Source organism: Haemorhous mexicanus, chromosome 29 (genome assembly GCF_027477595.1).
Source record: "Haemorhous mexicanus isolate bHaeMex1 chromosome 29, bHaeMex1.pri, whole genome shotgun sequence".
NCBI classification, from domain to species: Eukaryota; Metazoa; Chordata; class Aves; order Passeriformes; family Fringillidae; genus Haemorhous; species Haemorhous mexicanus.
The window spans coordinates 3295017-3308147 of NC_082369.1; the positions used below are offsets into that span (position 1 = coordinate 3295017).

The following is a 13131-nucleotide window of genomic DNA, read 5'->3' on the forward strand; positions in this document are numbered from 1 at the left end:
CCATGACACAAAGGGCACACACATCACTGTCCCTCCACCACCAGGGGGACAGAGGGGACCCTCCCCAGCCTTGTCCTGCTGCAGCCCCTGATGCTGAAGGATCTTCTCCCCTCCCAGCCCTGCACATCTCCGTCAATGCCAGAGCCCAGGGGCTCCAGTGCGGGAGGAGCAGAACTTGGGACCCTTCTGCTGCCACCCTTTGGGCACTGACAGGTCTGGTGGCACCTGGCACTGGGGACACTGGGGATCCTGGAGGGACCCCCTCCTTCCTTGGCCCCAGGGGGCTGCCCAGACCCACTTTGTACACGAGGATTGAGTGCGAGAGGCCACTGAGCTCCAAGGACACCTCTGGGGTGGACATCCTGTCCTGGCTGCACAGCATCGCGGCAGGTGAGGGATTTATGGATTTGGTAAGAGTGATCAGCTGATTCTTTTATTTCATTTAGTGTTTGAAACAGTTTGTCTGGGGGCAGATCATCATCCTTCTAGTGGAAGATCAAGGAATGAGATGATCTTTAAGGTTTCTTTCAACCCAACCCATTCTGGGATCCTGTGAACAATGTCTTCCTTCAGAAGTTTTCTCTCCTCTCCCAGTGTCACCTGAAATGTGTTCATTACCCCTTAAACCAGGGACATTTCACATGATTTTCTGCAAACTTTTCCTCTGTGGTGCATTATGCGTGTCTGGTTACTCCCTCAGAAACTCTCCCTGGGCTGTGGAATTGTTTCAGTTCTTCCTTGCAGGCTCTGGATTCACCCTGCGCAGACCAAGGGATGTTGGGGGTCACTCAACAGCCAAAGATTTTTGTTTGAGCACCCACTCACAGGAAACATTGTCCAGATCCTCCTTTTAGCTTTCAACATTGCATCATGTTCTAATTTTAGGGAGTCACCTGCCTCACAGGTGGGTCTGGGAGTGGGGTGCACCTGGCACAGGAGCTGCTGGGAGGATTTCTGTTCAGACAGCAGTGATAAACTGAGACAATGCCCTAACCCAGAAATAAAGGAGAATAAAATAGGGGGAACCACTTCCTTCCACAGCCCTGGGACGGTTTGGGTTTCAAATGCAGTTCTCAGTTAATGCCAGCAGAAGGAAGTATTTGGTTACAAAACCAACTGGTAAAACCTGATAAATCAATCAGAGTTTAGTGAACGTTCACTGACATGAGACAGGCAAAGACTGAAAGTTGTTATGAATTCTTTCTCAAGCTACTTCATTCCCACTGAGCTTTCCTTGGCCCCAGCAACACAAGTGCAGGATTTATCCCTGTTTCAGAGCTGAAGTTCTCTTAAGGAACTTAATTCCTGGTTCAAATGGCAGGTTTAAAAAGGAAATTATAAATTAACCCTCAGCTTTTCTTAAGGTGCTGCATTCCTCCCAAACCATTCAGGCTTTCCCTTCACTTTCATTTACTGGTGAAATCAGGAGTGTGTGCAGCCAGGTGTCCCTGCCAGGGAGGTGCAAACTCCCAGTTCTGATAAAGGGAAACGATGCTGGGTTATGCAAACGTGACTGCAGACACATCATGAAAGAACAGCTCTTGTTGCAAGGGCTCTCATGTCATCCCCTGCAGCAACCATCACCAGCATATCACAAAGGTGTTTGGCATAGAATCTATTGCCACGAGGAGGTTTTGCCTGCACAAATTAATTAAAATATTTTTAACAGTGTCAGGCCTCCCTCGGTGCAGGTGTGTGTGGAGCTCTTCCATCCAGGATTTTGAGACTCAAACTAAAATAAGCAGAGTCCACTGGGCTGTTTGTACTTAAAGTTCCAAGTGAAAACAGGATGGGTTGTGCCTTTTTGCTTAACCTTGAAGACCCCCAGAATCATCCCCAAAGCTCCTTTGTTTCAATTTTATTATTTTATTTACATCTGGTTGATTTACCTCCAAAGCTGGGACGATTCCTCTCCAAAGCTGGGATGGTTTTTCCACTCCCCTCCAATTTATCAACCTTTTTTTTTACGCAGGGAGATGAAACCAAAGACAGCTCACGTCAAAGAGGCGACCCAGGCAGAAATGAGTCGTGAATCACAAATTGTTTCTCCCTTAGTAACACTTGAGGAAAGGTCAAGGATGTTCAATTTACCCAATTCTTGCACAACCAGGCAGGAACGGGCCCACGTCAGTCCCTCACATCGTGACAGGTGTGCTTGAGGGAATTTCAGCAGCTCTGGGAGGAACCTTGGATCTTTCTGTGTTATCCAAGAAAGAGGGTCTTTGTGTCACAGAAATTTTACAGAGAAATAGCATTTGTGTGAAGGAATCCACGCTTCTAAAACCTTAGTTCCTCAATTAGGAAAACTGAATTCACATTGTTGTTAATGTATATGGCAGTGTTTACTGGTTCTTTATGTGTGAAAAAGATATTTTTAGTATAAACTATCTCCAGCATTTACAAAAAATCCCTTGGATATTCAAGGGATATCCCTTGTCCCCTATGAGTTGTATAAAACAACTTTTGAATCCAATCAAACTGAACATTTCATTAATAACTCATAAAAACCTCCAGCTGAGTGAATTGGAATTGGTGTCCAGAGAACTTCCACGTCATCCAAAAAACATTTATTTTTCTTCAGGCATCTATTGGAAAACTGTCGCTCTATACCTAGACCTGAGCTGGTGATGAAGCCTCTCCATCAGGGATTAAAAAGGTTTTGGGCCTTTCCTCAGTGCAGGGTTTAGTGAGAATGAAATAAAAAGTGATGGAAAATGCAAATCAGAATTTATTTCTTTTTCCTGGGCTCCCCTTGAACAAGAAATGTTGGGTTTGGAAGAGGTGTGAGAGGAAAGAGGAGCAGGATTCTGGAAAGAGAACAGGGACAAGACTTGAGGGATGAAGGGACCCAAACCCAAAGAGAGTCTCTTTACCTGTAGATCAATCCTGATCAGGAATTAAAAGGATAAAGCATCAAACTCAGTATTGGTGATGGCTGAAAAGAATTGGAAACCTTTTCAATTCCCATCTGGAATCAGGGGTGTGGCAGTTCCTCCTTGAACTTCATCTATCCTTAAACTACCCCTTGGATCTGCACGAGCAACGTGTGGATTTGCTGGATTTTGCCATTTATCCGTGGGTTTACCCCTGGGCATTCCCTCAGAGAAGTTCTCCTGAATCCCTTTGCCCATTCTCCAGGGGAGATATCCCAGGGGATGACTGAGACCATGCCAAGTTTGCAGTTTTGGCAGTGGCTGTGCCTTTGATCCTGAGGAACGAGTGCTGGGAAGGAAGGAAGGAAGGATGATCCCAAGGGGCTTTTCTTACCAATCACTCCGAGCTCTTGCTGCTCCCAGCAACCCACAAAGAGCATCAGGAAATGTTTGCTCTTTGTCACTCAGGCCAGAGCTGTGCCACTGAAATGTAAACTCAAAGCCCAGCCAAACTCCTGTCTCCGCGTCCACCCTGAACTTAAATATCTGCGAGATGAATGTGTGATTGTGGCCTCCAAGGGTGTAGACCTGTCCCCATTCCTGCTCATTTCATGCTCAGATTCACTCCTGCTGACCTTTTCAAGCAGAGAGTTTCTTATTTACCTTCCCTAGAGGGAAAGTACCAGGTTCTAATTTGAAAACCCTCGGGTTGTCAGGTACAGGTGTGGCCCAAGCCTCCACCAAGGGCTGGCGTTATGCAAGGGGCTGGAGTTTAAGAGCATTTCCCCCTTGACCATCACACTCATCGTGTCCCCTCCCGTGTGAGGGTCACTCCTGTGCTGCCCAGAGCTGCAGATCCCCAAAGGGAGTTTGGGAAAATTCTTAATCTTGTCAGAAAACTGTAATCTTGTAAGGGAAAAAAGGATGGATTGGACGATAAATTTATCCCGATCGAAGATGAAGGTTTTGTGTGTTATCGTTGTATTGTGCTTCTCTTTTGGTAAGTTAAATTTATTTAATTAGTTAGTTTATCAAAAACTTTATTTGATTACTTAATAGAAAAAAATACCTCATTTACTTTTTTATTAGAAAAACTGTGTCAGCATATTTTTCTGCAGTTGAACAGACTTTGTATATTAAATTATGACCACTAAAATGAAAGCAAAACAGGTTTTATTTCCATCTTCAAACAACATTGATGATTAAATCGATCCAGAATTTGTGATACAACTGAAAAACCACAAATCTCTTTGGCTGATCTTGCTCATAGTCTTGCCAGTTTTTAGCACTTCTGCTCATTAGTTTTTTCATCAGTTAAAAGAAGAAAATAAGAGAGAGGACAACATTTATTTTTCAGATTTATTGAATATAAATGCAGAGGAATTACCAAAGCTGAGCTGATCTAATTTCATGGAGCAAAAGCCAAAATAGAAATTGCACCATTTGTTTTAGCAGGCAAAGTTAATTTTGTTTTCTGAAAGGAGATGAATGAGACGTTAATATTTACTTTTTAAACGGCTCATCTACATTCCTCACTTGAGTTTTGAAATCATAAAAGGGTGGGGGGGACTCCAAATCATCATTGTTAACAGAAAATAATCAAGCTAAAAGTATTTTGAGAGTTTTACTGTGTTTTCCTGTTGTGTATTTTTTTTTTTTAATGGGTAAAAATGACATTATTAATGGCAAGGAAATGACAGAGGGTCTGGAGTTCTCCAGTCTCTGAAATTATATTTCTTATAACATGAAAATTAGCTTTGGAAACACCTCTGAATTTAAAATCTAGAAGGCATTTAGTAATCAAAAATTTCATTTTTTTTTAAATCAAGGTGTAATTATTTGAGTTCTATATGGAAAAGCACTTTTGTGGTAGTGGTTACTCAAAGGTTTATAATTTTTATTTAATGGAATAAATAGGACACTTAGGACTTGAAGTCCCAGTGACTTACAGAACTCCCCCAGAGTTAATTAATTAATTAATTAATTCAAATTACTAGAGACTATTTAAATACATTGGTGCCAATATATAAAATGTCTTTGTTCACACAAGCAGCAGGTTAATTGGAATTAGTTTTAAATTAAAGGCAATTAAGGCAGTTTTAGTTCTGAATTAGAGGGGAAACACTGGAGCTGAACATTGCTTTAAAGTATTTGGGCTTGAAAACATTTGGAGTTTTTAATATTAATAAAATTATGTTAATTTCAATTAATTTACCATGTCTTGGTAAGATTTAGTCTGGTTTTGCCTGAGCTGGTGAATAGAAATCTGCATGAGGATTCCTGCCCAGAGCCAGATTTTAAGTGCAGGTGGACATGAAAATATTTCACTTTCCCCACTGCACTGCAAAAGAAATCCAGCTTTGGAAACCCCTGTTAGGAATTCCTGACTGGGATCAGGAAATCCCTGCTGTTCCAGTGAGAAAACTTGGATATTTTGGTGAATTCTTGGTGGATTGGTGTTCCTTTACAAGGACGAGGGTCACTAATTCTAGAATTTGCAATTCAATCTGAATATTTTAATGTCTGCAAAATTAGTGCTGAAATATGAATATATCTAATTAGTGTTAGAAATGTGTGGTTCCAGGTTGATTCCCAGAGGAATTTGGGATACAGAGAGGTGGGATATGGAGAGTTTAGCTCTGTGCATCACCAGATCCCTCTGCTAGGGGAGGGTTTGGTTCCCCTCTTTCAGCATTCTGAAAAATCCCAGATAACAAGTCTATTGGGCATGGCCAGGAGTGGCTTAAAACCTCCAGGCAGTACAGAAAAAAAAGGAGGAATTTACCCATTCCCTGGGTGTTTATATAGCAAATAACTTATATGTTAATATAGAAAATAGTATATACAAATATAAATGCACCAAGGTACAGGGATTCCAGTGTTACACATTTTAGGGGAAAACCCTACTTATTACTGACATTTATAGAGATCTGTATACTTTTTAAAATAAGAAATATATATTTATATATGTTCATAATTATAATTATTTTTATATGTTTACTTATATTTATAGGTTTACTTATATTATATAATAGGTTTACTTATATTATATTATATCATATTACACTACATTATATTATATCATATTATATTATATTATATTATATTATATTATATTTATTATATTATATTATATTATATTATATTATATTATATTATATTATATTATAAATAGGGTTATTTATATTTTATATTTATGTTTATAGTTATAGTTATAGCTACAGTTATTTGTAGTTATAGTTCTGTGTTCATTTTTATTTTATATTATTATATTGTTATATTTATATTCAAATTTATATATACATTAACATTTACATTAATTTCATTTAGTTAATATACATTCATTTCTATTTCTATTTTATATATATATATATATATATATATATATATATATAAATATTTTATAACACAGAATGGTTTGGATTGGAAGGGACCTCAAAGCCCCTCCAGTGCCACCCCTGCCATGGCAGGGACACCTCCCACTGTCCCAGGCTGCTCCCAGCCCTGTCCAGCCTGGCCTTGGGCACTGCCCGGGATCCAGGGGCAGCCCCAGCTGCTCTGGGAATTCCATCCCCAGCCTCACAAGAAAGAATTTCTCCCCAATATCCCATCCATCCCTGCCCTCTGGCAGTGGGGAGCCATTCCCTGTGTCCTGTCCCTCCGATATTTTTATGTGCTGCTCTAATTCTGAAAACTCTGCAATGTTCAATGTCGTGACCATCAATGTGAATGCAAATGACAAGAACAGGTCTGTGAGTGGGAACAAGCTTGAGGAGCTACTACCAATTTACTCGTTGCCACATTGGCTGCCCCTTCCTTTCTCTGACTCTTCTCTGACCTTCCATTCTGTTCTAATATTACCACACCTGTTATTTGTAATCTGCTCTTTTCTAAGCCCTCTCACGCACAAAATACCGGAGCATCACTTGATTGAGTCTGGAATCCAGAAAGACAACAGAGATTTAGGAATGGGGAAGAGACAGGGCATTATTTTTGTATATAACAGACAGAGCTGGGCCTTGCTCTGGGCTGGATCTCGGGTGACAAGTCCTGTGGAGAGGGACAGCTCAGAGCTGTGCTTTGCACAGTGTTCGTGTGGCCACACAGCCCCTGACAGCACAGGGGGCTCCAGGTGGGTGCACAGCAAACTCAGGGAGTGCAAAAACCCCACAGAAACTCTTCCCTTCCATTGTCTAGCTGGTGAGTTTTGACAGCAAAGAGATTTGATGTGACTCTGCCCTGCTCAGGTGAGATTCCAGCTGCAGAGCTGCCTCCAGCCTGGGGGTCCCAGCGCTGGAGAAAGAGTCCAGAGGAGGTTCCAGGAGGATCAAAGGGATGGAGCAGCCCTGCTGGGAGAACTGGGGTTGTTCAGTCTGGAGGAGAGAAGCTTTGGGTGACCCTGTGGCCTTCCAGAACCTGAAGAGAGCCAACAAGATGGGGTGGAGAGAGAGAGAGTGAGAGTGAGAGAGAGAGAGAGAGAGAGGGAGAGAGACAATTTCCAAGGGGCTGGAGAGACAGGATGAAGGGAAATGGCTTCAAAGTGATAGAGATGAGCTATTAGGGAAAGCTTCAGAGGGTGATGAGGCCTGGTACAGATTGCCCAGAGCAGCTGTGGCTGCCCTATTCCCTGGCCTGGAAGTGTCCAAGCCCAGGTTGGACAGGGTTTGGAGCAACCTGGGATGGTGGGAGGTAGGGATGAAACAAGATGGGCTTTAAGGCAGGGAGGAACCAAACTACGGCTAAACTACAATTCCATGAAGTTGTTTGTGAGGATGCTGGGATGTGATAGTGAGTCCTTCCATTTGAAAGAGCTTGGTCTGAGTCCCCCTCTCCCTTTCTCCATCCTTTCTCTCCTGATGGCGCTGCCTGAGGCAGGATGCCAGCCCTGCTCATTTCCTGGTGGGTGTCAAGCCCGAGCATTACTAACCAGCCTGGAATGCTTTACCAGAAGAGAATCTCCTGAGGTGACACAACCAACCTGACAGGGGAGAGACCGGGGTGTGATTCCAGTGCCAGATTATTAATAGAATGAGCCCCTCCTTAGAACCACACCATGGAGATGGCTTGGAACATTTGTGTTCACCTCAGGGGAACAGGGGAATTTAATTGGGGTGACAAACCCATGGCTATTGTGTTGTCGTCACTGAAAGAGTCATGGATGAATAGCAGATTTTTTTAGGTGTTGCCAATTCAGAAAGCATGAAAAAACCAGAGTATTAATATGTAATGCTTACGTAAAAAGCAGCTGGAAAAATGTTGGACTTGCTCAGAGTGTTTTTCCTGGCCCCCATATTCACCTATTTAGATATCTACTACTCCTTTGAAATCTGGGAATTACTGACATAACTGATGCCCCTCAGTGAAATATATATTTAAATCCCAAAACAGCTCAGTGTTCTTGAGAAGCTGTCACAGAAAACTTTGAACAGCCTGTCTTTGACCTTTTTTCCATGGAAACCTGGGGACATCAAAAAGATGGGGTTGGGTAGGAATGTGGTTTCTCATTGGAAAGGAAGGAGTTTGGGGAATTCTCTGCTAACTAGTTTTACTGCAAAAAGCAGAAGAATATTTAAACTAGTTACTAAATAATAACAAGACCATATAAAATAATAAAGTCTTAAGAAGTAAGAAAAGGAACAAACTGGTACAGCCTGATTCAATTTCCTTTTTGACAAAAGGCTTCAGCCAAAGGCAAACCCTCAGCTGGACTAAGAATTTAATCAGAGAATAAATTTTAACAGTGATTGACATAGCACTTTCCTAAAAGAAGAAATCATCCAGGGTGGAGGCAAATCCTCATAGATGGCTGTTACTGTTCTTTTCTTGGTTTGGATGAGAAAACTTGTATTAAAAATACATAAAAATTAATGCCTGGCAGTTAGTGAGATTACTTTTTAAATGCCATCAGTTCTCCACCTAGGTTGCTCTTAATAATTTGAAATATAATCTATAGAATAATAAAAGTTAGAAATCTTGCAAATATTTTGGAAGACAGGATTAGAATGAAAATTATTCAGAAAAAAAAAAGAATGGCTCTTCTGAATTGCAGTGGAGGAAATTGAGATACCTTGCACATGCAAATGCACATGTTCAGGTGCAAAGAACATTTTGGTTTTTTTGTTCTGTGAAGATCTCTTCAGAGAACCTCCAGCTGGACATGTTTGTTGATTTCAGTGCATGAAGGAAGAGATAAAGTGCAAGATGTTTTGTGATAACACCATTGTTGAAGGGGTAAAGGTCCAGTGATCATTCAACCTGTTGGACTGAGTTCAGAGGAGGCCCCCAAGGTGAGCAGAATGACAGAGCAGGTCTCATGTGGAGCCAGGCCGAGGCAACAGGGATTGTCCAGCCTGTAGATGAGATGGCTCCAGGGAGACCTTAGAGGTCTTCCCAGTGCCTAAAAGGGCTCCAAGAGAGATGGAGAGGGACTTGGGACAAGGTATGGAGGGACAGGACACAGGGGAATGGCTTCAAGCTTACAGAGGGTTCATTTAGGACAGGTATTAGGAAGGAATTGTTCCCTGTGATGGTGGTGGCACAGGGTGCCCAGAGCAGCTGTGGCTGCCCCTGGATCCCTGCAAGTGTCCAAGGCCAGGCTGGATGGGACTTTGAGCAACCTGGGATAGTAGAAGATGTTCCTGCCCATGACAGCGGAAGGAACAAGAGGATTTTCTGGATCCCTTCCACCACAAACAATTCTGTTACTGTATACTAACATAATACGAGGCAGTTCTTGATCAGCATATGATCCATGAGTCTCCTATGTATTAATATCAGATGAGATGTAAATATAGGAATATATTACCAAAAAACCTGGAAAAAGAAATCTCTAAAGTATGACTTAGTGAAAAGAGTAAAAATGCACTAAAAGATTTTAGAGAAAAATGAATACACAGCAATTCTTTTGAATAATATAGAGAATTAAGAATACCAGACATTTTAAAAAACTAAATGAAAAATCAATTCCTATAACAGGAAATTCGGAGACAACAGAAAGGAAGTTGAGAGAACAGACCACAAAAAGGCCAGAAGAAACTACAGACATGAAAAGATCTGCTGCAACGACTGCAAATGAGAAAACACCCACAACAAATATGATTTCCAGGACAAAGGAAAGGTCAAACACAACGGATGGTAAAACATCGGTTTCAGAAACATCCATGAACATGGCACACTCATTGGCGAGTGCACAGGCCACATCGCCTCCCGAGTCTCCGGCTGCAGCCTCTTCCACTAGAGCTGACACGTCTCCATTGGAGCCAAGCTCCACAGTCCTCTCGACCGTGGAACAAACCTCCAAACCAAAGGCTTCAGCCACCACAGCCATGCAATCCAGCCCCACGGAGAGTCCCTTGAGTCAGCAGGCCACCACTGCAGAAAGAGAGGCAACAACGGCGAGCAGCACGGTCCTCACCCAAACATCCACCTCTGCTCCTGGGACAGGACCAACTTCTGCCACCACTTCTGCTGCTCCTCTGAGCTCTACTCTGGAGATCTCTTCCTCAACTTTCACCACAGCGACACCCAGCAGCAGCACTGTTCTTGAGACGACCTCCACAGCTGCTGGTCTGGCCACATCACTTGTTCAGTCCACCACAGCGTCCACCACCACAAGTCCAGAAGCCACCACCTCCTTTGTGCAGTCCACATCTGAGTCTATGCCTTCAGTCTCTTCAGCTCGGCTCGAGACGTCCCCACATGTCACAACCTCCACAATCATGTCAACCACAGGACAAAGCTCCGGCCCCAAGACGTCAGCCACAACTGCAATCCAATCCAGCCCTGCTGGAACATCCCCTGGTGACTATGTAGCCATCCCAGTGACAAAGATAGGAGCGGCGACCACCACTGGCTTTGCACAAACGATGTCCTCTGCTCCTGGGACAAGATCAATTTCTGCCACCACTTCTGCTGCTCCTCTGAGCTCCACTCTGGAGATCACTTCCTCGACTTTCACCACAATGACACCCACCAGCAGCACTGTTCTTGAGACGACCTCCACAGCTGCTGGTCTGGCCACATCACTTGTTCAGTCCACCGCAGCGTCCGCCACCACAAGGCTGGAAGGTACCACCTCTGCTGTGCAGCCCACAACGGAGCGCGAGTCTTCGACCTCAGTCCCTTCAGCTCGACCAGAAACGTCTCCACTTGTGACAACCTCCACAATCCTGTCGACGACAGCAGAAAGCTCCAGCCTAAAGACTTCAGCAACCTCTCCAGTGCAATCAAGCCCTACTGGGACATCCACTCCTGAGCAGGTCACCACTGAATTGGGACAGACAACGGCAACCTCTGCGGTGCATGCACAAACATCCTCCGCTGCTGCTGGGACAAGCTCAACTTCTGCCACCGCCTCTTCTCTTCCTACGAGCTCTGCTCAGGAGAGCAGTTCACCAGCTCTCACCACAACAACAAGCACCACCACGCCCTTGCAGACAACCTCAACCGCTGCAGCTACGGCAACTTTAACCTCTGAGCCCAGCACGGTGCCCACCGCCTTGACAACAGAATTCCCCACCTCGAGTGCACAGGCCACATCGCCTCCCGAGTCTCCGGCTGCAGCCTCTTCCACTAGAGCCGACACGTCTCCATTGGAGCCAAGCTCCACAGTCCTCTCGACCGTGGAAGAAACCTCCAAACCAAAGGCTTCAGCCACCACAGCCATGCAATCCAGCCCCACGGAGAGTCCCTTGAGTCAGCAGGCCACCACTGCAGAAAGAGAGGCAACAACGGCGAGCAGCACGGTCCTCACCCAAACATCCACCTCTGTTCCTGGGACAGGACCAACTTCTGCCACCACTTCTGCTGCTCCTCTGAGCTCGACTCTCGAGACAACTACCCCATCACTCACCACAGCTACACCCACCACCAGCAGTACTGTTTTTGAGTCAACCTCCTCAGTTGCTGCCCTGGGCATATCCGCTGTTGGTTCCAGCAGTAAATCCGCCACCACAAGGCCAGGAGGCACCACCGCGGCTGCGCAGTCCACATCCCAGCCTGCGTCTACGGCTTCAGGCTCTTCAGCGCGGACAGAGACGTCTCCAATTGCGACAACCTCCGCAATCCCGTCAACCACAGCAGAAATCCCCAACCTCATGGCTTCAGCCACCATTCCAGTCCAATCCACCTTGGCTGAGACACCAACTCGTGACGAGGTCACTACGGGAGGGACAGGAACGATGGCGACCTCTGTGGTGCATGCACAAACATCTTCCGCTGCTGCTGGGACAAGCCCATCTTCTGCCACCGCCTCTTCTCTTCCTACGAGCTCTGCTCAGGAGAGCAGTTCACCAGCTCTCACCACAACTACAAGCACCACCACGCCCTTGCAGACAACCTCAACCGCTGCAGCTACGGCAACTTTAACCTCTGAGCCCAGCACGGTGCCCACCGCCTTGACAACAGAATTCCCGACCTCGATTGCACAGGCCACATCGCCTCCCGAGTCTACGGCTGCAGCCTCTTCCACTAGAGCCGACACGTCTCCATTGGAGCCAAGCTCCACAGTCCTCTCGACCGTGGAACAAACCTCCAAACCAAAGGCTTCAGCCACCACAGCCATGCAATCCAGCCAGATGGAGAGTTCCCTAAGTCGGCAGGTCACCACTGCAGCAACAGAGGAAACCATGGCGAGCAGCACGTTGCTCACCCAAATGTCGACCACTGCACCTGGGACAAGGCCGACTTCTTCAACCACTTCTGCCGTTCCTCTGAGCTATACTCTTGAGACAAGTACCCCATCTCTAACCACAACTACACCTACCAGCAGCACTGTTCCTGAGCCAACCTCCTCAGCTGCTGGTCGGGCCAAATCCACAGTTGGATCCACCAGTATATCCAAAATCACAAGGCCAGGAGACAGCACGACGGCTGTGCAGCCCACATCCCAGCCTGAGTCTACGGCTTCAGACGCTTCAGCTCAGCCAGAAATGTCTTCACTCGTGACAACATCCACAATCCTGTTGACGACAGCGGAAAGCTCCAGCCTAAAGACTTCAGCAACCTCTCCAGTGCAATCAAGCCCTACTGGGACATCCACTCCTGAGCAGGTCACCACTGAATTGGGACAAACAACGGCAACCTCTGCGGTGCATGCACAAACATCCTCCGCTGCTGCTGGGACAAGCCCATCTTCTGCCACCTCCTCTTCTCTTCCTACGAGCTCTGCTCAAGAGAGCAGTTCACCAGATCTCAAAACTACAAGCAGAACCGCGCCGTTGGAGAAAAGCTCTACTGGTGCAGCTACAGCAACTTTAAC

General features: G+C 45.2%; 1 protein-coding gene across 22 annotated transcripts in view; it reads left to right on the forward strand.

Moving 5' to 3' along the window:
* The first annotated feature begins 3659 nt into the window (after nucleotides 1–3659).
* Nucleotides 3660–13131, forward strand: part of MUC16 (mucin 16, cell surface associated) — a 71906-nt gene continuing 62434 nt past the window's right edge. For 12 of the 22 annotated variants that reach the window (XM_059870113.1, XM_059870115.1, XM_059870112.1 and 9 more), the window contains exons 1-2: nucleotides 3664–3873; nucleotides 9849–12240. In XM_059870113.1, coding sequence (XP_059726096.1) covers nucleotides 3798–3873; nucleotides 9849–12240 — 2468 coding nt within the window. In that variant the 5' untranslated portion in view covers nucleotides 3664–3797. Of the gene's footprint in view, nucleotides 3874–9848; nucleotides 12241–13131 lie in introns of all 22 variants that reach the window. The other 10 variants (XM_059870110.1, XM_059870114.1, XM_059870118.1 and 7 more) reach the window with 4 other exon arrangements.